The 24707-nt window shown below is 40.9% G+C and overlaps 1 protein-coding gene across 2 annotated transcripts in view; it reads right to left on the bottom strand.

Annotated features, from left to right (window-relative positions):
* The window catches only part of ARHGAP10 (Rho GTPase activating protein 10), a 348249-nt gene that overhangs the window by 23542 nt on the left and 300000 nt on the right, over positions 1–24707 (bottom strand). The window contains exons 21-22 of one of the 2 annotated variants that reach the window (XM_077279301.1): positions 7705–7851; positions 4507–4598 (exon numbers count right to left, since the gene is read on the bottom strand). In XM_077279301.1, the coding sequence (XP_077135416.1) occupies positions 4507–4598; positions 7705–7851 (239 nt within the window). Of the gene's footprint in view, positions 1–4506; positions 4599–7704; positions 7852–24707 lie in introns of those variants that run through there. The other variant, XR_013219924.1, reaches the window with a different exon arrangement.

Genomic DNA, 24707 nt, shown 5'->3' with positions numbered 1-24707 from the left:
AAACCGAGATCTATCTCCGGAAAACACCTCTGGTGTAGGGATTTTAGGTTCAGAAATAGGAGCATGTATAACAAAATCTTGTAAATTTTGAACCTTCGTAGCAAGATTATTTAAACCTGCAGCCAAACTCTGGACATCCATGTTAAACAGCTAAGGTCAGAGCCATTCAAGGGTTAAGAGGAGGTAAGAAGCAGCTAGACAGCAATTAAGGGCTAGGCAGCAAAACTCTGAGGGAAAGAAAAAAAAAAAAAATTCCCTGCAACACTTCTTTTTCTCCTGCTTCAGCCCAAACAATTAACACTTTGTGGGCCAGTCATACTGTCATGGTTCCCAATGGCAAGGGAACGTAAAAAACACATAAGTAACGAACGAGCTCTCGGGTGATGGAAACTCGAGTTGACCGTGAGCTAAATCTACCACACAACTAACAGTAGCCAGGGAGCATACCTACGGCTTCCTATATGCCACGCGCCAGCCGGAGGACTAACTACGCCTGGTAGAGGAAGAAACAGACCTGGCTTACCTCTAGGGAAATACCCCAAAAGATGATAGCAGCCCCCCACATGTAATAACGGTGAATTAAGAGGAAAAGACATACACAGTATGAAAGTAGATTTAGCAAAGAGAGGTCCACTTACTAGATAGCAGAAGGATACAAAAGAGGACTTCACGGTCAACTGAAAACCCTTTCAAAAACCATCCTGAAATTACTTTAAGACTCCTGTGTCAACTCATGACACAGGAGTGGCAATTTCAGCCCGCAAGAGCTTCCAGCTACAGAGAATTACAAAAACTGCAAACTGGACAAAAGGTACAAAACAAAAGGACAAAGTCCACTTAGCTGATCAGCAGACTAGTAGCAGGAACATGCAACCGAAGGCTCTGGTTACAATGATGACCGGCAAGGAAATGACTGGAGAGCAAGGCTAAATAGGAAACTCCCAAACACTGATGGAAGCAGGTGAACAGAAGAAGCAAAGTGCAAACAAGTCACCAGTACCACCAGCAACCACCAGGGGAGCCCAAAAAGCGGATACACAACACACTTATGACCAATAGACAATGCCAGAAGCATCTTACCTGAGCCGAGGAGAAAAAGATCTGGACTGTGGCTCAGTGGTCCAAGGTCTTGTTTTCAGATGAAAGCAAATTTTGCATTTAATTTGCAAATCAAGGTCCTCGAGTCTGGAGGAAGAGTGGAGACACACACAATCCAAGCTGCTTGAGGTCTAATGTGAGGTTTCCACAATCAGTGATTTTTTGGGGAGCCATGTCATCTGCTGGTGTAGGTCCACTGTGATTTATTACCACCAAAGTCAGCGCAGCCGCCTACCAGGAAATTTTAGAGCACTTCATGCTTCCCTCTGCTGACAAGCTTTTTGGAGATGGAAGTTTAATTCTCCAGCAGGACTTAGCACCTGTCCACACTGCAAAATGTACCAATACCTGGTTTAAAAACAACAGTGTCACTGTGCTTGATTGGCCAGCAAACTGACCTTAACAAGAGGAAGATGAGAGACACCAGACCCAACAATGCAGACGAGCTGAAGGCTGCTATCAAAGCAACCTGGGCTTCCATAACACCTCAACAGTGCCAAAGGATGATCGCCTCCATGCCACGCTGCATTGATGCAGTAATTGATGCAAAATGAGTCCCGATCAAGTATTGAGTGCATTTACTGAACATACGTTTCAGTTGGGATTTTAACCCCTTTCCAACGTTGGGCGTAATAATACGCCCATGTCGAAATGCCTTTCTTTGATGTGGGCTCCGGAATTCAGCCCACATCTTTCCCGGCACATGTCAGCTGTTTTGAACAGCAGACATGTGCCTCTAACAGCTGCATGTGGAATCACGATTCACCCGCGGCTGTAAACCCGTTATATGCCACTGTCAATCTCTGACAGCGGGCATTTAACTCGCGCTTATGGGAAGCGCGCTGTTAATCCCACCCATCAGAGACCCAGTCACGTGATCGCGGGTCACCGATGGGTTGGCATGACAACCAGAGGTCTCCAGCATACCTCTATGGTTGTCATAGCCGGATTGCTATAAGCGCCGCCCGGTGGTTGGAGCTCATAGCAAGTGACCATTTCTGGTACATAAAAATACAGGCAATCTGATCATTGCCTGTATGTAGCAGAGCCGATCGGGCAACTGCAGCTTCTAGTCTCCCATGTAAAAAGTAAAAAAAAGTTTTAAAAAATATATATATATATATATATATAAAAAAAATAAAAAGTTCAAATCACCTCCTTTCGTCCCATAAATAAAACAATAATACAAAATCAAACATACACATATCTGGTATCGCCATGTTCAGAATTGCCCGATCTATCAAAATAAAAAAAAAGAATTAACCTGATCTCTAAACGGCGCAACGAGAAAAAAATGTCCGAAACGTCAGAATTAAGGTTTTTTGGTCACCGTTACACTGCAATAAAATGCAATTAAGGAGCGAAAAGATTGCATCTACACCAAAATGGCATTAATAAAAACATCAACTTGGCGCACAAAAAATAAGCCCTCACCCAGACCCAAATAATGAGAAATGGAACTGCTACAGGTTTCAGAAAATGACGCTATTTTCTTTTTTAACCACTTAAAAAAGAACCTAGACATGTTTGGTGTCTATGAACTCGTAATGACCAGGAGAATCATAATGGCTGGTCATTGTTAGCATTTAGTGAATATGGTTAAAAAAAAAACTAAAAAAAAACCTGTCGAATTCCACTTTTTTTGCAATTTTCCCGCACTTGGAATTATTTTCCCATTTTCCAGTACACAATATGTTAAAACTAATGATGTTGTTCAAAAGTACAACTTTTCCTGCAAATAAAAAAGCCCTAACTTGGCCATTTTGACCAAAAATAAAAAAGTTATGGCTCTGGGAATTAGGGGAGAAAAAAAACAAAAACGCAAAACCGGAAAGTGGCCCGGGGTTTAAAGGGTTAAAATCATTTTTCAAGCTGGTGTTGTATAAAGTATTCTAATTTATTGAGATAATGACTTTTGTGCTTTCATTGGCTGTAAGCCATAATCATCAACATTAACAGAAATAAACACTTGAAATAGATCACTCTGTTTGTAATGACTCTATATAATATATGCATTTCACTTTTTCTATTGAAGAACTGAAATAAATTAACTTTTTGATGACATTCTAATTTAGTAAGAAACACTTGTCACTGCTTTGTGTCTTCATACAGGATAATTTCTTAATTGCTGGGACCCCCACCAATCCAGAAAACCAAGGCTTGCACAAGCCCCATGTGAATGAACTGGTGGTCGATAATACGCTTGCTACTTCATTCATTCTTGGTGTTGTGCCAAAAACAAGCCGAGCGCATTGCTCAGCTGTCTCCAGCAGTCTCACTAAGAATGAATGGAGAAGCAGTGCATGTGATCAACCAGCTATCTTATTCACATGGGGCTCTTCAGAGCATTTCTAAGGGATCAGTGGGGAACCTAGTGGTTGGACAGCCCGTGAACTTGAAGTTATCCCCTATCACTCGGCTATGCCAGAATTCTAGAGTAAAAAGCTACTTCCACTTATAGGTGGCGCTATAGAGTTTAAGTCCTATTTTTATCTGAAGAGGCAATTTCCATATTAAATTTCCCAGAGGAGCATTGCACGGCGAATAAGCCTCCTTACCTTGACAAGCCAGCTGGTATGTCACTCTCCATAAGGAGAAACGTTACCCCTTAGACCCCAGTCCAGAGCCTCTCACCTAGCCAAATCAGTTCTCATGCTTCGCACTGACGAGGGCCAACAGCCCGAAACACCGTGTCTGCGAATTGAGATACTGATTTGGCTTTTATCCTAAGTCATATTGCACGACTCGTTAAAGGGTTGATTGTGACTTGTAGGATCGCTACTTCCAACAGGTGGAGCTATAGAGTTTAAGTCCTCTTTTTCTCTGAAGAGGCAATTTGCATATTGAATAGTCACAACATTTTAGTGTAATGCAAGGCTGTAGATGGAGTTGGTACAGGATGGGGGCGTGAAAACCCCACTTGTCAAATTAAGGAGTGATGTTCCTTATGTGACAAATCTTACTCCATCCCCGAACTGGAGTAAGATTTGTGGTGACCGCCATATGTCAGACGCTCCTGATTCATTAAGAGACGTGTGCCTCAATATATTAGGAGTGTCTGACTGTAGCACTCCTCATCAAGACTGGCATGAATAACACTGCTTTTGATGAATCAGGGTCTTTGAGCTTAAAGGTGAGTGCGATTTTTAACAGCGTCATTTGGCCTTTTTAATATCTATTTTTCTTGCACAAAAGTCCAGATCTGCTGCATAACTAAATGACAAAATTCTAGTTACCTTATACTGCCACAGGAGGGAGCTTACATCAGATCATTCCCTCTACCAGCATAAGTTTTCATAGTGCTGTACACCGGACGGAAATTACCATATGATTTTTCAGATCTTTCTAGAATTGGATCTTCGAGGTATACAATTATTAATAACTGCTGGCAAATACAGGTTTACTTACCATTTTCAAAAATTTCCCCTACTTGAAAAGATAACTCTGAGCTGTGTTCAGCTTCACAAGGATATACAGCTTTTGCTTTTCTGCCATTGATGCTGCAACAGAAATATTAGAGGGGTGTCACAGAAAAACTAAAATCCATAACGACAGCACCTGAGAAGGGACATAGCACCCTCAGATTGAACATATAGGATTAACTATAACCGAGAAAATAAGAGCTGACAATTCAACCTCCATTAAAGTAGGACCTCACATTGAACATATGAAATTAATTATAACTGGGGAAGTGAGAAACAGCTGACACTTTAACCTCAATTGAAGTAGGGACCTCCTGTCATGAACAGGTAATTACAGCAGAGATCTGTTCTAAGAACCAGGCACTAAAACTAGGTTTCTTTAGTTCAGAGGCAGAGATATACACTTCCAAGGCAAGAGCTTCTTCTGTTCAAAGGTCTTGTCTGAGACAATTTGGAGCCAGTGGGTTTCTAGCTGATATTTATGGGACATGATATTTTCATCATCATAGCGAAGAAAAGGGATAAGGGATGAAAACAATGCATCCACATCACCATAATGCTATTATAACACCTCCAACTTAGTAATGGCCGATGGATGATGCCATGTTTCATCTCTATAGAAAGGTAAAAATCACGTTAGGAAACATGACAATATCTACAGCCTGGGACCTTCATGGGCGAATATATCCTGAAAGTTGGGAATCTCATAAAATTCTAATAGGCCTAGCACATCCCACAACCAGCCCCCATGTGAGATCACCAAGGGAAGGTGTGTGGGCATAACTATGATCTAATAAAAAGGAAGAATTTGGGTTTTGGTCTTTTGTCAATCCTGGAAGGTACAGATTGATGTAGGTCAGTACGTTTTCCTAACGAGAACCTCCCTCGGCTAAGCTCAGCCATGTTTGTGACACAGGCTTAGAACTTTTCTTTTGTTATACCTTTTATTCTATGTAATTGTAGATACTGTATTGCTTTGTTCCAATTTTGTATCATCTTTGTATATATTTTTTTTATATAAATATTGCTTACCTTTCCAGAAATTTTTTTTATAAAGCGTACCATATATACTCGAGTATAAGCCGAGATTTTCAGCCCAAAAAAATGGGTTGAAAGTGCCCCTCTCGGCTTATACTCGAGTCATGGTCGGCGGGGGGGTCGGCGGGTGAGGGGGAGCGACGCTTGTCAAATACTCACCTACTCCCGGCGCTCCTGACGAGGTCCCCGCATGTCCCACAGTGTTCGGCGCGGCAGCTTCAAGTTCTTCCCCTCTTCAGCGGTCACGTGGTACCACCCATTATGAATATGGACTCCACGCCCATAGGGGTGGAGCCGCATATTCATTACTGTAATGAGCGGTACCATGTGACCGCTCACTACAGGAAGAAGCTGCCGCGACGTACACCGTGGGACATGCAGGTACTGCGTCAGGAGCGCCGGGAGTAGGTGAGTATATTTACCTTTCCTCGTTCCACCGAAGCTCCGTCTTCCCGTCCTCTTACTGTGACTGTTCAGGTCAGAGGGCGCGATGACGTATTAGTGTGCGCGACGCCCTCTGCCAGAACAGTCAGTGTGGAGAGACGGGACGCTGAGGAGCAGCGGGCAGCGACGAGAGGTGACTATGTCATTTTTTTCTTTTTTTAGTGCAGCAGCAGCATTACATTACATGTGGCACAATGCTATATGGAGCGTCTATGGGGCCATAACTGCATGGAGCATTATAAGGGGCATTATATGGAGCCATAACTGCATGGAGCATTATATGGAGCATCTATGGGGCCATAACTGCATGGAGCATTATATGGGGCATCTATGGGGCCATAATTGCATGGAACATTATATGGAGCATTATATGGGGCCATAATTGCATGGAGCATTATATGGGGCATCTATGGGGCCATAATTGCATGGAGCATTATATGGGGCATCTATGGGGCCATAACTGCATGGAGCATTATATGGGGCATCTATGGGGCCATAACTGCATGGAGCATTATGTGGAGCATCTATGGGGCCATAACTGCATGGAGCATTATAAGGGGCCATAACTGCATGGAGCATTATATGGGGCATCTATGGGGCCATAAAGAACTGCTTGGAGCATTATATGGAGCATCTATGGGGCCATAATGAACTGCAAGGAGCATTATATGAGGCATATTTGTATATGGAGCATCTTATGGGGCCATAATGAACTGTATGGAGCATTATATGGGGCTCCTGATTCAATATGGATATTCAAAAACACTTAACCTACTGATGTCTCAATTAATTTCACTTTTATTGGTATCCATTTTTATTTCTGACATTTACCGGTAGCTGCTGCATTTTCCACCCTAGGCTTATACTCGAGTCAATAAGTTTTCCCAGTTTTTTGTTGCAAAATTAGAGGGGGCAGCTTATACTCGGGTCGGCTTATACTCGAGTATATACGGGTAATAGCTGTTCTTCTTCCTCTGGAAGCCACACCCATACACTAACCGTAACGGGTATCCAATTGGTCTGTATAAACGATTGGTGGTGGCAGCAAGTAGTTCCTTCTGTTATTGTGGCGTTGGCAATGATCACATTTCATATCTATCTATCTATACTGTATATATACAGTATAGACCAAGAGTTTGGACACACCTTCTCATTTAAAGATTTTTCTGTATTTTCATGACTATGAAAATTGTACATTCACACTGAAGGCATCAAAACTATAAATTAACATATGTGGAATTATATACTTAACAAAAAAGTGTGAAACAACTGAAATTATGACTTATATTCTAGGTTCTTCAAAGTAGCCACCTTTTGCTTTGATGACTGCTTTGCACACTCTTGGCATTCTCTTGATGAGCTTCAAAAAAAAATAAATCACAAAATGCAACTCAAAATCAGCAAGTTATTTGCCAAATTGCTAATTTTTTTTATATTTAGATTTAAACCGTGACATTCCATAAAAGGTAAAACTTCACATAATGTGTGCTAAAATTATGAGACTGAAAAAAATATAATGCATTTTATAACATCCATAGACAAAAAATAAAAAGTCAATGTAAATAAAAAATTACAAATGTAAGCATTCTCGAGAGAGAGGACATTTGGCTATCGTAAATGAGACTATAGATAATTGCAAGGACCCTTTGTTACAGGCTAAGTAATAATACAATGTTACAAGCAGCATTACACGCCAGCATACCTCTCTGTAGGGAGCTCCGGGGGCAGAGCAATTGACGCTTCAGTGTCTGCAGACGGTTCGGGCGTCTCTGGAGAGGTAGGCTCACATGATACTGCCGAAGGTTCACTATTTATCCAGGATACCAATGGACACTGAATATGGGATCGCCTAAATAAATAGAAATATTTTTGCTGTTAGTGTAATCCCCAATATTTCAACCAGTTTTTTTTATATCAAATCTAAGTGAACAGAAAAACACACGCGGCATACCGTCCTATGATGGCACTGCTCACATTTACCAGATCTGCAGGATTTTCTCCATGCAGCGTTACCATGGTACAGAAAATGTAGGCTCAGAGTTTATAACTTCCAAAACGCAGATTACTACAATTTACTGCAGAATGATTAGTAAGTGATTTGGGTTTAAATACCCGAGAATGAGGTTTGACCTAAACTCGACATTTATTCTGTATATTGATTTACTGACATCTAAATTATACACCAAACCAAGATGACTTTATGAAAATAAATCTTGCTTTAGCAAGAAAAAGCATTCACTAATGCTGGCTATGATGTGAGATACACTGGATATCTTTCCATAACACAATATGTGATACCTCAAGACCAGAGTGTGAGCTCCTGACAAGTTCCTCTACCACCTGAGCCAATAAAACAGTTCTTAACTACATAAAGGCAGCAGTGGCTATGGATCAGGGCTGTGGAGTCAGAGTCGGAGTTGGTGACAATTTTGGTGTCGTTGGTATAAAATGGTCCGCCTCCTAAAATATATAATCAATTGGGTACAGTAGTACAATGCAGGATGGGCTGTAAATGCTTTCATAAGAATTTGGAAAAGTTATGAAATGTCCTATAAATGTCTGTTCTGTTCCTGACCTCAGGATCTCATCTTTTAGTTGAGATTAAACTGTGCTGCACTTTATGTACATGCTCCATAATGAGGCAGTACTGTGGGGTCAGAGTTGGGAGTTAGGGAAATTGAAGAGTCGGAGTCAGAGTCGGTGCTTTTGCTTATCGACTTCACAGCCCTGCTATGGATATTAGAATATTGGCATTACCCAATTCCATGATGGTCAGAGTTGTTCTGAAGCCACATGTGGATTATTGCCCTTTTCAGGGACAATCATTATATCCTAATTCAATAACAACCAGTCCAAAGTTTAAAGAGAACACAGTTAGTAAAATGACTAAATCACATTTGTGTTACATTTTTTAAAACTGTTTAGCAATGTTTATTTTTCATATCATTATTTATACTTTCTGTCCTCTACAGATGGCTTTTCAGCAGCCTCATTACCATTAGAGGCAGGATCAAAATAACAAGTAACATCTCTATATACAGTCATGGACAAAAATTTTGAGAATGAGACAAATATTAATTTTTCCAAAGTCTACTGCTTCATTTTTTCTAATGGCAATTTGCATATACTCCTGAATGTCAGAGTGATCAGCTTAACAGCAATTACTGTACTTGCAAAGTCAATATTTGCCCAGAAAATGAACTTTAACCCCCAAAACACATTTCAACATCATTGCAGTCCTGCCTTAAAAGGAGCAGCTAACATCGTTTTAGTGATGGATCCATTAACACAGGTGTGGGTGTTGATGAGGACAGGGCTGGCGATCAATCAGTCATGATTAAGTAAGAATGACATCACCTGACACTTTAAAAGGAGGCTGGTGCTTGGTATCATTGTTTCTCTTCAGTTAACCATGGTTATCTCTAAAGAAACACGTGCAGCCATCATTGCACTGCACAAAAATGGCCTAACAGGGAAGAGTATCGCAGCTACAAAGATTGCACCTCAGTCAACAATCTATCGCATCATCAAGAACTTCAAGGAGAGACCTTCCATTGTTGTCAAAAAGGCTCCAGGGCACCCAAGAAAGACCAGCAAGCGCCAGGACCGTATCTTAAAACTGTTTCAGCTGCAGGATCGGACTACCAGCAGTGCCGAGTTTGCTCAGGAATGGCAGCAGGCTGGTGTGAGTGCTTCTGCACGCACTGTGAGGCGGAGACACTTTGAGCAAGGCCTGGTTTCAAGGAGGGCAGCAAAGAAGCCACTTCTCTCCAGAAAAAACATCAGGGACCGACTGATATTCTGCAAAAGGTACAGGGAGTGGACTGCTGAGGACTGGGGCAAAGTCATTTTCTCTGATGAATCCCCTTTTCGATTGTTTGGGACATCTGGAAAACAGCTTATTCGGAGAAGAAGAGGTGAGCGCTACCACCAGTCTTGTCTCATGCCAACTATAAAGCATCCTGAAACCATTCATGTGTGGGGTGGCTTCTCAGCCAAGGGAATCGGCTAACTCACAGTCTTGCCTAAAAACACAGCCATGAATAAAGAATGGTACCAGAATGTCCTCCAAGAGCAACTTCTCCCAACCGTCCAAGAGCAGTTTGGCGCCCAACAATGCCTTTTCCAGCATGATGGAGCACCTTGCCATAAAGCAAAGGTGATAACTAAATGGCTCATGGAACAAAACATAGAGATTTTGGGTCCATGGCCTGGAAACTCCCCAGATCTTAATCCCATTGAGAACTTGTGGTCAATCATCAAGAGACGGGTGGACAAACAAAAACAAACAAATTCTGGCAAAATGCAAGCATTGATTATGCAAGAATGGACTGCTATCAGTCAGGATTTGGTCCAGAAGTTGATTGAGAGCATGCCAGGGAGAATTACAGAGGCCTTGAAGAAGAAGGGTCAACACTGCAAATATTGACTTGCTGCATTAACTCATTCTAACTGTCAATATAACCTATTGGTACTCATAATATGATTGCAATTATATTTCTGTATGTGATATAAACATCAGACAAACACTAATAAAAACCAGAGGGCAGCAGATCATGTGAAAATATAATTTTGGTGTCATTCTCAAAACTTTTGGCCACGACTGTACAGCTGATAACACAGGATCCACCAATAGGCAATGTGACAGCTCTCCCCTCCCTTCACAATGACCTTTGCACTCACTCATTAGATGCTGCAATGCAAAAGTTAGTGTCTGAATCAGTCGATTGCTGCTAATGTTCACATGAATTTCCTGAGACAGGAAGTAGGAGGCTAAAATAGCCCCAGTGGCCAGTGTAAAAACTGCAAGATTTTAACACAGATTGTGATATGAAAAAAGTACATTTAACACCAAATCACGATTTAAACTATTGGGAATTTTAAAAGAACTCCTCGACACTATCTCAGAATTCAACACATCGGCCCTAGTAATAAAAAAGCTTGCTTAACGATCACTTCAGTATTTCTAGTCTGACATGTGAAGAGAAAACTACATTTAGCTACTCACATTAGACGACCAAGATAAATTGACAGGATATGCCATAAATATCTGGGAACCATATAAAGTATGTCGGGAGCACAACAATTGTGTATATATAACACCTAGGGTGCTACACAATGCATGGGGAATACGACACTGAACAAGAAAAAGAAAAGACACTGCATAAATGTGTGCACACCTATTTATCAAATATATCAAAACTTTTATTATAAGAAAAAAGCCTACCAGATATAAAAAACATTAAAACCAAACCACAAGGATCAAACCACAAACACACCAATCTCCTCAATGTATGACAAGAAAATCATAGCCTGAGATGACAGAAGAATACTGCTGTTATCTTATATATAAATGCATGGATAATAATATAACTATATAAAGGCTAAACATAGATATCTTGTATGAATGAAGCACCACAGATGCCTATGAACAATGGGCGTCCCCACAATAAAACACACCATAAGTAAAAAACCCCAAAGTATGCAATATAGTCACTATATGATAGAATCCTGTGACTAAAGTAGATTGGGCAAAATAAATGAGGAAACAGGTGGTATGTAGAAAATGATAGCAATGGGGCACCTGAAAGTAAGCCACTATAAATATGTGCACCGATAACGGTTATAATGAAAAAAATATATAATCAGTGTGGCAAAGCAAGTAATGCAGCCAAGGGCACAATCAAAGACAGTGACCGGCTCACAGCAGAAAGGGAGGAGCCAAAATAGTACCATATCTGATGACTGCCATGAAAAAAAAACCCAATGCTAACGGCTCTGTGGGCAACCAAGAGGAAGGTGCGGGAGAATCCCACGCGTATCGCCGCACTAGGCGGCTTCGTCAGGGAAAGTAACTCTCCTGATGATAGTAACCGCTATATGTAGCGGTCGTGATGACCCAATATTGTACCGGTGTGTGGCATCCAGGTCGATGACCGGAATTAAAGGAGGAAGGGAGCGCAGGCGCAGTGATCTGTAGACGCCGAGATGCAGTGCGCATGGTCAGATAGGCAGAGTGGAGCATAGCCGCCTGAACCAATGAATGTGCCTGCAGGAAAGAGGATGACTGCGCAGGCGTGAAACGAACAAAAAAGAAAGGGGAAGGGGAAGAAAGTGAAAGAAATATGTTGTGCGGCCGCACAAAAAAGTAAAACAGCAGACAGCACCGGAAAAGGCCAGGTGGAGTATATCAGTTAAGAAATTAGAATATTGAAATATTGAGGCAAAGGGGGCCAGGAGTGGGTAAGTAAAGGATATATATATATATATAGAAACCGGGCACCTGTACAAGGAGCAGCAATATTAATATATAGTACACACATCATATAAATATAGAGATAAATAAATAAAAAAAGAAGAAATTATATATATATATAATAATAATTGCAATTTATAACCGAATACCATCAAATGTACACATGAAAAAAAAATATATATAAATAATGAAATAAACAGAAAAACGTATAGATAAATATGTACACATGTATATATAGACCATCCAGCAGGGAAAAGAATGTTCAAAGTCCAGAATTCTTCTGCGATAGTCTCAACATATGGTAAGACATCAACCATTGTGTTCCATACATGAAGTCTTTAATAGAGAAACACACAGGTACCCAGTCAATATGAAGTTCCATGAAAATAATGATCATTACGAAACTCTGATCAATGTTCATGGTCAAGAGCTTCTTCCACCAAGCCGGACCAAAAAGAATATAGGTGTCATAAAATTATTATTATCGAATCAAGGACAACACCAATAAGGACCATCCAAGGAGTCCCAGACGCTGGCTTGCATGAGGGCATTGGCCGCATGTTGAATTCCAGAATGATGGCTCCACCAAACCCAGTTATCCCAAAAAGCCAGTGTAGAGGAGTTCTTCATTCAAGCCGGAGGGCGAAATAGACTTTAAACGAAAGATCCAGCGAGCCTCATGTTGCAACAACCATCTGTGCCGATCACCACCTCTCTCAAACAGAATTCTCTGCAGACCAAAAAATTGGGTGTTAATAGACTTTCCTCCATGTACTCTAAGGTAATGAGCTGCTACCGGGGTTAAAACCTTACCCTTCTTGAGGTCAGAATGAGCTAAATGAATTGTAGATAGATGTTTTTGAGCTCGTTTTCTCAATTCCTGCGACGTCTGACCGATGTATACCTTGTGACATGGGCAAATAATGGCGTAAATAACAAAACTGGTCTTACAATTAATATATTGACAAAGTCTATGATCAGAGTTGTCTGAGGGATTATGAAAAAGGTCCCTGGTAGGTGGCATATAGGGGCAAAAAGTGCAATCTCCACAGGGGAAGGAGCCCCTCAGTCGAATACCACGATTTAAACCAATAGCAGGACGTGAAAAGTGACTTCTAGTAAGTATGTCACGTAAGTTGGAAGCTCTCTTAGCGGTCATCAAGGGTCTGGAACTAACACAGGCAACAGTTTGGGGGTCTGAAGTCAGAATATCCCAATTTTTTGTCAAAATGCGCCTCACCTGGTTCCAGTTTGTACTGTACTCCGTGATGAATCTGACTGAGGAGTCCTGCAATCGGGGACGTGATACCAACAGAGAGGCCTGGTCCGATGATCGGGCTCGCTGGAAAGCTTTAGAGATCACCTTCTGAGGATATCCTCGCTGTTGAAACCTCAGAGTCAGGTCCCTGGATTGTTCCTTAAAACTTTCATCAGAGGTGCAATTCCGGCGAACACGAAGAAACTGTCCTGTAGGAATACCCATCCGGGTATGCTGGGGGTGGAAACTCTGATATTGAAGTAGGCTGTTGGTAGCCGTAGGCTTACGAAATAAATCTGTCACCAATCTGTTTTCCTCCTTGAAAACCCGAAGATCAAGAAACACTGCTGAGTCAGGGGAACAAGAATGAGTAAGGAAAATGTTCAATGAATTGTCATTAAGTTCCCTGAGAAATTGTAAACAAGAATTTTCAGTACCCGTCCATATGAAAAAGACATCGTCTATGAAACGATGCCAATGTTTGACATGTTCATGAAACATCTGGGAACAAAACACAATCGTTTCCTCCCACCATCCAAGAAAAATATTGGCAAAGGCTGGCGCACATCGTGCGCCCATGGCCACGCCTGATACTTGTTTGTAATATGTCCTGTCAAATAAAAAATAGTTATGGCGCAGGACAAAATTCAATAAATCCAAAATAAAAGAGTCATGAAGACGGTTTGTACCATTAAGTCGATCTAGAAAAAAGGACAAAGCTTTAATGCCATGGGCATGATTTATATTTGAATATAGCGATTCAACATCGCATGTTATTAATAACTCCTGTCCTGTGAGGGTAATGTCACGACAGACACGAATGAAATCAGCCGAGTCCTTAATAAATGATGGTAAAGAAGACGCTATAGGTTGTATGAAAAAATCAATATAGGTACAAACCCGTTCACAAATGCTGCCAATGCTTGACACAATGGGCCTGCCAGGTGGTATACAGGCGTTTTTGTGTACCTTTGGTAAAAGGTAAAATGTGGGGATGATGGGATGCTCAACCCACATGAACTTTTTCTCATTCAAGGAAATGGTGCCCATGCTTGCAGCCTGACTAATTAGTTTTTGTAGTCTCTGCGCAAAAATTTCTGTCGGATCCGAAGGTAACCTAACATAAAATTTAGAATTATTAAGCTGTCTTTTTGCCTCATCAAGATAAAGGTGGGTGGGCCAAAGTACCACATTCCCACCTTTATCAGCCTCTCTGATGATAAAGGAGTGATTGTTTTTCAAGGAAACCAGTGCCTGCCTTTCAAGTGGGGAGAGGTTATGGATATTACCAACAGACGCAGATAATTGTAGAATGTCCCTTTTAGTAGCCTCAAAAAAGAATTTCACCGCAGGAACCATGGAAAAAGACGGCGCAGTGGAGGACTTGTTCCTAAATGGAAAAGGTTTCCTACCTGCTGGCATCGTGTTGTCTTCCAACAGATCAAGGAGATCCTGAAGCACTTGCTGATCCACAATCGATGGAGTTTGGATAATCTCTGGTCGCTGATGGATCACCTGCAGCACTAATTTTCTACAAAACAAGTAGAGATCCTTGATAAGATCGAATTTATCTGTCGTCCGGGTAGGAGAAAAGGACAGTCCCCTCTGCAGCACCGAATGTTCCGCTGGTGAAAGAACATAGTCAGATAAATTAATTATTTGTAAGGCAGATGAAGGTACCTGTGTGGATCCCGTATCCAAATGAGGCCCAGGGGACAAAGTCATCGACGTCTGTTCCTGTAATTGCGTCGATATGGCGACAAAGGGCCCTGCCGATTGGTTGGACGTTTTCTGAGTCTTCTTGCGTTTGCGTCCGCGTCTAGTCTGACGTCGAGGTCGCTGCCTCCTGATGATAAAAAATCGCTTGAGCTGGTAGCATCAAGTGTAGTCTCTGAGGAGGCAGGGACCTGGCGATTAGAAAATTGCAAAATTGGGCGTGAATTGCCCGAGTGTCTCCAGCGGAAGGCCCTCTGGTTATCAAAATCAGAACGATCCCTTGTGAACTTTTTTTGTTTACGGTTCAGTATAAATATCTGGGAGACACAGCTGTTCCAGAATGGGCACTTGCTGACCCCTGTCTTGCCTTATGAGGCAGCCATTGATTGCTGGATATAGGTTGAGAATAGATGGAGAGTTGTCCATCCAGTCCTGATGCTTTCACGACTTAGTCTTCCATCTCTCCATTCATTCTCCCCTTGGATGCGGGACAGCAGAGAGGCGAATGTATATAAAGGATTGGCCGGGCCTTTGTGCTCTGAATGCCTGGACTTGATTTGAACAATCAATCTGTACTGATAGAAGACTCCCTTTAAGACTTTCTGAACACTTTCCATTAAACTCATTACCACAAAGGAATTACAATACAAGAAAACACGTCTAAAATGATTGATGACACAAAGTCACGCCACTTACAACAGGTGAAACTCCCTTTCCCTGCACAACACGATTTGCACAGAGCACAAAGTAACTGTACTATAGAGGTCAATGAGACAGAATATTTATTGCAGCCTGGCAATGTCTCTCTCTAAATGTTGTTATAGAAGCCTTCCCATGAAGATTATTTTAAGATCTGTTTCCATGTATATGTGTTACTATAGTCACATACTGTCACTTTCTACAGGATCCAGCACCGCTCTGCTCCTCTTCTCAGTGACGTCACCCCTCTGCAGACTCTGGGCCTCACTGCGTTCTGTGTGACCTAGAAGTAGTGAATACCACAAAAGCCTATGGACTGTAAGAACAAGGCTCCATTGGCTTACATTGTAAAAGGCTTAAAGCTCACACATAGAGGCTGAAGTGTGGCGACGCCGCTGAGAAGAGAAGCAGAAGGGCACTGGTTTCCGGAGACAGAGGCGTAGGTGAGTATATTAACACATATACACAGATTTACTTTTAAAAAAAAATCTTCAGGGGAGGGCTTCTTCTCATAAAAATTGGCAAAATGCTGTTCCCATAATCATGTACAGAAAACAAAATATCTACCATCAGAAGAAACAGTGAAGAAAGTGACACATATCCTATTTTTAAATTATTACAAAATAATATAGATAATGCATCACCTTTAATGAAAACCAGTACCACCCCATCCAGTTCTAAGCACAATTAATGCTTGGTCTCTCAAGGTAGTCGTTATGCATGACAATCATTAAAACAGTATACCCCGAAGATATCTTTCATCATTTGTAGCTGGAACTGGGCTTCTATATTCGGCTACTGTTTGCATCAACTTTTCCACAGAAACCTGACAGCCAACACACTTCTATGTAGTAAGGTTTCTCCACTTTTGAATAAAGCGGCAAATTTTGGTGCAAAAATGGTGCCAAAATTTGAAATATGTGGAAAAAGTCTTCACAAATTCCCCCCAGAGTGTCCAGTTTCTATCTGGACTGTGTAGATATCAAATATGAAAAAGAAAAGTCCTTGGCATCCACCCGACGGCAATTATTTGCATCGGCAGTAAGTCGGAATCCGACGCTCTCCCACGTTGCCCAACACATTCACCGATGAGCTTGTATATGCCAAATCAATTGATAAAATGGCTTCCTTGTCTTGAATACATATGCTGTAGGAGCTGACACTCCCTTTAAGTGATACAAAGGCTGGAATTGAACGAAAGACAAAGGAAATCTTTTTATTGCAACTTTTAATTAAATTCTACAGGACATCCCGCCCTCGGTCACCACAATGCTCCGCAGCAATGTAATTGTTTCCTAATACCATACTGAGCCCTCCGATATCAAATGAGCCTTCAACTTCTGAAAGGCAGCAAATAACCAGTACGTGAAGGGATGAGACGAGCCAGAAAGAAACATTTTAGTAAGGGATTAGATGGGTTGTAAAGCATTGCATTACAAGTAATAACCCTTCCTCCACTTTTAGGAAGAGATAGGTAACCAATTACTGTAAAAAGATTTAAGTGGATATCTGGAATGTAACCACGGCAACAGCAAGAAAGAGTAGTTCAATGTTGAGAGCCTCAGAGAGGGTTACAGACGTCTATGTAAAAACAGCAGTCAAAATCCAGTGATACAGATCAACGGAGACCTTTACCAAGAACCCAAGTGCCATCGTCATTCATTTTACCTGATCATTATCGAGACAGATGGGGTCCGCCTCGAAGATTTAGGGAAATATATGTATAGCTCATCTCTTGGCTGAGTAAATAGCAGATATAACAGAGCACATATATTGTATAACATGGTTTACCTTTATTTTTTATCAGCAGGCTGAAATAGTTTCTTAAAGGGAAGTAATCATCAAAAAATGATCTACGGTATTTAAAAAAAATAAATAAATAACGCAAAAACCTAGTTAAAGTTTACATTTTTATTATCTCACAACCTATGTTAAAAAAAAAATCTTTTTTACTCATTCTACTGGAACTTTTTTTGTAGATTATAACTTTGTGTGTCAGGAAACAACACGTGCACATAGCCACAATGGTCAGATCTTAACCTTTTCTTTAGTATTGAAGTCTCTAATGAGTGTGTTTAAAGGTCCTTAATGAAGGGAGGAGCAGGTCAGCTGTGACATCACCTATAGTGATTGGTGGATCTTGTGTTATCAGCTGCGTATAGAGGTGTTACCTATCACTGTAATCCTGCCCCTGCGGATAAGGAGCCTGTTAAAACTTCCAGAAGTATAAAATGGACCCAAGTGGCCGTTGTAAAAATTGAAAGATGTATAGTTTAATTATTATTATTATTTTTTAATACGGATCCTGACTTGAACAAAAACAAAACAAAAAGCATTGAAAGAAAGTCTTAAAAATATTTAAATCAATAAATAAAACCAAAGGAGAGCTCACAATAATGGTGGGGAATAAATACAGAAGGATATCAGATAACCTTCTGGATCCTATGAGTTACTGATGAGCTGGACAAATATAAAAAGAGTGTACAGTCGAAAAATTTACAATTAAAAACCAAAGAAGCACCACACAACCGACCATAAGTCCAATATAAAATAGTTTTTATTCATATAAAATTTAGGTAAGAAAAGACAACATATAAAGAAACCCAGTACAGGTACAAATTGTAGGCTACAGTGCCTTAATGTGTAAAGGAATATTATATAAAAAGAAACAAGGACGTATATCCAGGAGGCAATGTATAATGGAGATCTGCCGGCCGGCACCCGACAACAATAGATTTTTCCTATTGGTTCATTTTGTTCACTGTGAAAGACCCTATCACAATGATTAAAATTAAAACAAGTAAATAAAACCCTTCTTTAACATCCCCTTAGTTAATTAAAAATAATAAAATCATTAGGGTCTGGGTTAGAGTTGTGGTGTTGGAGTTAGGTTTGTGGTTACGGTACGGTTATAGTTAGGGTTTGGATTAGGGTTAGGGGTGTGTTGTGGTTAGGGCTGTGTTAGGGTTGGAGCTAGAATTGGGGGTTTCCACTGTTTAGGTACATCAGGGGGTCTCTAAATGCGACATGGTGCCCGCCATTGATTCCAGCCAATTTTTTTTTATTAAAAAAGTCAAACGGTGCTCCCTCCCTTCTGAGCCCTGCCATGTGCCAAAACAGTGGCTTTCCCCACATATGGGGTATTGGCGTACTCCACAACAAATTTTGTGGTCTATTTTCTCCTGATACCCTTGTGAAAATAAAAAAGTTTGGTTCCAAAGTAAATTTTTTGTGAAAAAAGTAACATGTTCATTTTTTCCCTTCCATATTGCTTTAGTTTTCATGAAGCACCTGAAGGGTTAATAAACTTCTTGAATGTTGTTTTGAGCACCTTGATGGGTGCAGTTTTTAGAATGGTGTCACTTTGGGGTATTTTCTGTTATATTGACCCCCCCAAACTCACATCAAATGTAAAGTTGTCCCTAAAAAAATGGTTTTGTAAATTTTGTTGGAAAAATAAGAAATCGCTGGTCAACTTTTAACCCTTATAACATCCTAACAAAAAAAAAAAAAGGTTTCCAAAATTGTGCTGATTTAAAGTAGACATGTGGGAAATGTTATTTATTAAGTATTGTAAAGGGATATGACTCTCTGATTTAAGGGTACAAAAATTAAAAGTTGGCAAAAATTTTGAACATTTTGCAGCTTTTTTCATAAATAAACGCAAGTCATATTGAAGAAATTTTACCACTAACATGAAGCACAATATGTCATGAACAAATAATCTCTGAATCAGTGGGATCTGTTGAAGCGTTCCAGAGTTATAACCTCATAAAGTGACAGTGGTCAGAATTGTAAAAATTGGCCTGGTCATGAAGCTGCAAATTGGCTCTGCCACTAGGGGGTTAACATGCAGATAAGGGTTTAATAAGGTGTTCAGAACCTGCCCGCTGCTGGGAGGAAATTAACTTTATTCCTCCAGGCAGCATTGGGTTTCAGTCACGGAGGTGGTGTCGGCATTGGTCCAGTCACCGCTCTGTGTATAGAGAGCCTCGGCTCTAACGGCGCCCCCTAACACAGACTGACATTAGAGCGGTCTATTTGCCACTTTTTTCACCTTCTTATCTGTTCTTCATTATTTTATATATAAATATACATTTTTGCACCATCATGTCTAATAAAGTACTGCAAATGATTTATTATTCTGGCTATATCTCCTGTTTTTTCTTCTCTCGGTTCTATATATTCCCCTAGGACAATGTTTCTCAACTCCAGTACTCCAGAGCCACCAACAGGTCAACTTTTCAGGATTTCCTTAGTATTACACAGTTGATAATGTCTTCACCTGCTCAACCATTAATTCCATCACCTGTGCAATACTAAGGAAATTCTGAAAACATGACCTGTTGGTGGGACTGGAGGACTGGAGTTGAGAAACACTGCCCTAGAACACTAAAAAAAAGTTTATATATCTGCTGTCTGGGTCCCGATATATAGAGGAACTTTTTTAGTGTTCCATTACACAAGTACTGTCTTCGCCCGCAGGTTTGGCAGATGTAGGGAAAGATTTGGGAATGCTGGACTATATCATGCCTGATCCTTTCGCGATAAATCACCGCCTAGGTGTCTGGTAATGGTTATTACCCTCTCCCTGTTGAGAAACTATGCAGGCTTTACTGGGCTCAGCAGAGTGTGCATGTGTATAAGAGGGGGGAGTAGAAGCTAAATAAGTGTCATCATGGCCAACTTTACCCTTTTGTCTATACAGCTCCTTTAATGACCTAATCACACAACTCACGTCTCTGAATTGCTACTAAGAGGATGTCAAACAGATCTTTGCTTCCCAACCACTGAAGTAAAATGTAATAATCTTCTCATTGACGCACCGTTATGGTCATTCTCCCTTTTGTGTGCTTTCGTGTATTACCTTTCATACCAGTGAAAAGTCGGATTTTTTGTTCCATTGTATAATAGATTTTAAAAGAAGTAAACGGTTAAAGGGAATAGCTCACCCAGAGGTCTTGAGCACTTGTACAGTAAAATATATACGGCAAAACGAGTGAATATCTGTTAGAAGTTGCTAATGCCTAAGCAGGAGAGCGCAGAAAGGAAACACTTTGGTTATTGTGGATATTAGCTGAATGACAGCAGACATAACATTAGGACTAATGGGGATCCATTCACTGCTCTGATATACCACAGTAATTATCCTCTGCAGTTCTGTTCCACTTACAGCACCACTTTCCTTATTTCAAAAACCTGCAGTTTAACTATGAAATGAAAAGATCTACTGTAATGAGAAAAATATTCATTTCTGTACTTGCAGCAAAAGTTTGGAAAACCAAGTACAAAGCGACGCGGCCCCTCACTTGAGAGGATTATGCTCTCCAGCGCAATCACAGAGCTCCATGATCTTGTTCATGCAGCGAGCTGGAAGGTTTAACGCCGTGTTTTCTATTTATCTATATTGGCTAGGCTAAGTTACGAAGAGCGTGTGGGCTGCGAGGGTGTAGAGAATAGAACAAACACATAGCACGGTCAGGAACAAAGCGAGCTGGTGGTGGGTAGACATTTTCACCTTGCTGAATGAACCAGATGCAATGAAACTGATTGTAACATGCAAAGGAATATGGTTACGTGTTCAAAGACTGCTAGGACTTGATCATTAAGATGTACCACGCTCAGAACTTCACTACAGAAATCTACTTGTAGATAAATAATCTTAATTCACTGAAGTACAGTTGTGGCCAAAAGTATTGACACCCCTGCAATTCTGTCAGAAAATACTCAGTTTCTTCCTGAAAATGATTGCAAACACAAATTCTTTGGTATTATTATCTTCATTTAATTTGTCTTAACTGAAAAAACACAAAAGAGAATGAAGCAAAAAGCAAAACATTGATCATTTCACACAAAACTCCAAAAATGGGCCAGACAAAAGTATTGGCACCCTCAGCCTAATACTTGGTTGCACAACCTTTAGCCAAAATAACTGCGACCAACCGCTTCCGGTAATCATCAATGAGTTTCTTACAATGCTCTGCTGGAATTTTAGACCATTCTTCTTTGGCAAACTGCTCCAGGTCCCTGATATTTGAAGGGTGCCTTCTCCAAACTGCCATTTTTAGATCTCTCCTCAGGTATTCTATGGGATTCAGGTCTGGACTCATTGCTCGCCACCTTAGAAGTCTCCAGTGCTTTCTCTCAAACCATTTTCTAGTACCTTTTGAAGTGTGTTTTGGGTCATTGTCCTGCTGGAAGACCCATGACCTCTGAGGGAAACCCAGCTTTCTCACACTGGGCCCTACATTATGCTGCAAAATTTGTTGGTAGTCTTCAGACTTCATAATGCCATGCACACAGTCAAGCAGTCCAGTGCCAGAGACAGCAAAGCAACCCCAAAACATCAGGGAACCTCCGCCATGTTTGACTGTAGGGACCGTGTTCTTTTCTTTGAATGCCTCTTTTTTTATCTTGTAAACTCTATGTTGATGCCTTTGCCCAAAAAGCTCTACTCCTGCCAACACCTGTTAGGTGCCACAGGTAAGTTACAGGTGCTGTTAATTACACAAATTAGAGAAGCATCACATGATTTTTCGAACAGTGCCAATACTTTTGCCTACCCCCTTTTTTATGTTTGGTGTGGAATTATATCCAATTTGACTTTAGGACAATTCTTTTTGTGTTTTTTCATTTAAGACAAATTAAATGAAGATAATAATACCAAAGAATTTGTGTTTGCAATCATTTTCAGGAAGAAACGGAGTATTATCTGACAGAATTGCAGGGGTGTCAATACTTTTGGCCACAACTGTATTTTCTTTTAAGAAACTACATCTAAGGCAATGTGCACACGTTCGGAATGGCAGCGGAAATTTCCGAGGCAATTCCGCAACTCCCTGCCGCGGAAAATATGCATGCGGAATTGGCATGCGCATTCCCGCTAAACACTAGCGTTTTACAAGCGCTTACAGAATGCTAGCATTTTCCAAGCAATCTGTAGCATCGCTTGAAAAACTGATTGACAGGTTGGTCACACTTGTCAAGCATAGTGTTTGGCAATTGTCATTATCAATAACAATATGAAATACAGATAGGTGCCATGCATCGTTATATCTAAAAGTATTGCAAAAGTAACAAACTGTGCATGTTAAATCACTGACGTCTTATAAATCACCTATTATATAACATTTAACTACATTAACTTTAATAGTACGCCGCCAAAAAGAGTTCCATACAGATTTCACCCTGTAAGTGATGCCCCCCAAACCACGAGCCCAACCTCCACATAGTTGTCAAATTAATGGGGACTATAAAGTATTATAAGAGGAGTTCCATCTACCCCAGATCCTTTCGAATTTACCTGGACATCCTCTGTTTTGATATAGTGTACGCTCATGCGGGATGATCGAATTCACCAGATCGGTCCAGGCTCTGAGAGATGGGCAGGAACCACCCATCCACCTTCCGTGCCATAAAAAGTGACTCTCGTAGAAATATTCCGGTATAATGATCCCAAGCTTCCGCATCTCACACCCCAAACAAGCAGATCAGTGGTTCAAGTTGGACAGGAATCAGTAATAAGGATGTTAATAATGTCGTCACCTCCTTCCAATACTGAAGAATAACAGGGCATTTCCAAATCATATGGATGAAATCTGCATCACTTGAGTGGCACCTCAAGCAATCTGACGAATGGAGGCGGCCCATTTTAAAAAGTCGCGCCGGGTCAAATAAGACTGATATATAATATATAACTGGGTCATTTTATTATTAATTGGGGGAGAGACTTTAGTTGGGGACTCCAAAATATCCTCCCATTCTTCTCCTGATACATCAGGAAGAAGTCCCTCCCACTTCCCTTTGATGGAATTTATAGTAGACCCATCTCCCACGGACAACAAATAAGTATATAAGGAGGAGATAAGTCCTTGAAGGCCCTGTGAGTTGAGAATACCTATCAAAGGTAAAGATGAAATAGCTCGATCTACACCCATACTCCGCATGTGTGATTGAAAGGCTGATCTTAGCTGTAAATAATGGAAGAACTGAGACCTCGGAATACTGTGGGTATTCTGTAGTTGTTCAAAGGATGCAAAGACCCCCCCCTGGTTATATACATCTCTCACCGAGAGAACACCATGCGAAATCCAAAAATCAGTGGATGGATGGCTCAATAATCCCGGAAAGTAACTACTGTATTATTCCACAGGGGCATTTCAACTACTACATCTACAAATCCAGTGACTTTTTTAATTTGCCTCCATATTAATCGTGCCAGCCGGCGTAACGGCAGTAAACGGGGAGCATTAACTTTCTCTAGTTCTAGAAACCCCAGTGGACAATCAGCCCGGGCAGAATGGAGCAAATGGCTCTCCGAGTTAGGTAGGGAATTATTAGGCATCCATTTATTTATCGCCTTAGCCTGGCCGGCGAGATAATATAAGTAGAAATCCGGCAGAGGCGCCCCACCCCCCTGCTTCGGCCACTGTAATGTCGATAATTTAAGTTTGGGTCTAGTTTTCCCCCATATAAAGGATGTAACCAGGGAGTTTAAACTCGCAAAGAAGTGTTTGGGTATGGGCACGGCACTGTGTTGAAGGCAATAGCTAAGCTTAGGGAGCAGTATCATTTTAATTAGATTAATTCGGCCGGCAACCGAGAGCGGGAGTTTGTTCCAGGTTGTAAATTTAATTTTAACCAAATCTAATAGTGGGTAGATATTAAGTTGCAGATCTAATTGGCTGTATTTAGACATGTGGATACCTAAATATTTGAAACTGGAGACAATGGGAAGCGACGAGAGAGTTTCAAGGCAGGGTGCCGGGGTATGTGA

This window comes from Ranitomeya variabilis, chromosome 1, assembly GCF_051348905.1.
Source record: "Ranitomeya variabilis isolate aRanVar5 chromosome 1, aRanVar5.hap1, whole genome shotgun sequence".
Taxonomy (NCBI): Eukaryota; Metazoa; Chordata; class Amphibia; order Anura; family Dendrobatidae; genus Ranitomeya; species Ranitomeya variabilis.
Note: the sequence above shows the minus strand (reverse complement) of the source record. Positions and strands in the feature narration are given on the sequence as shown.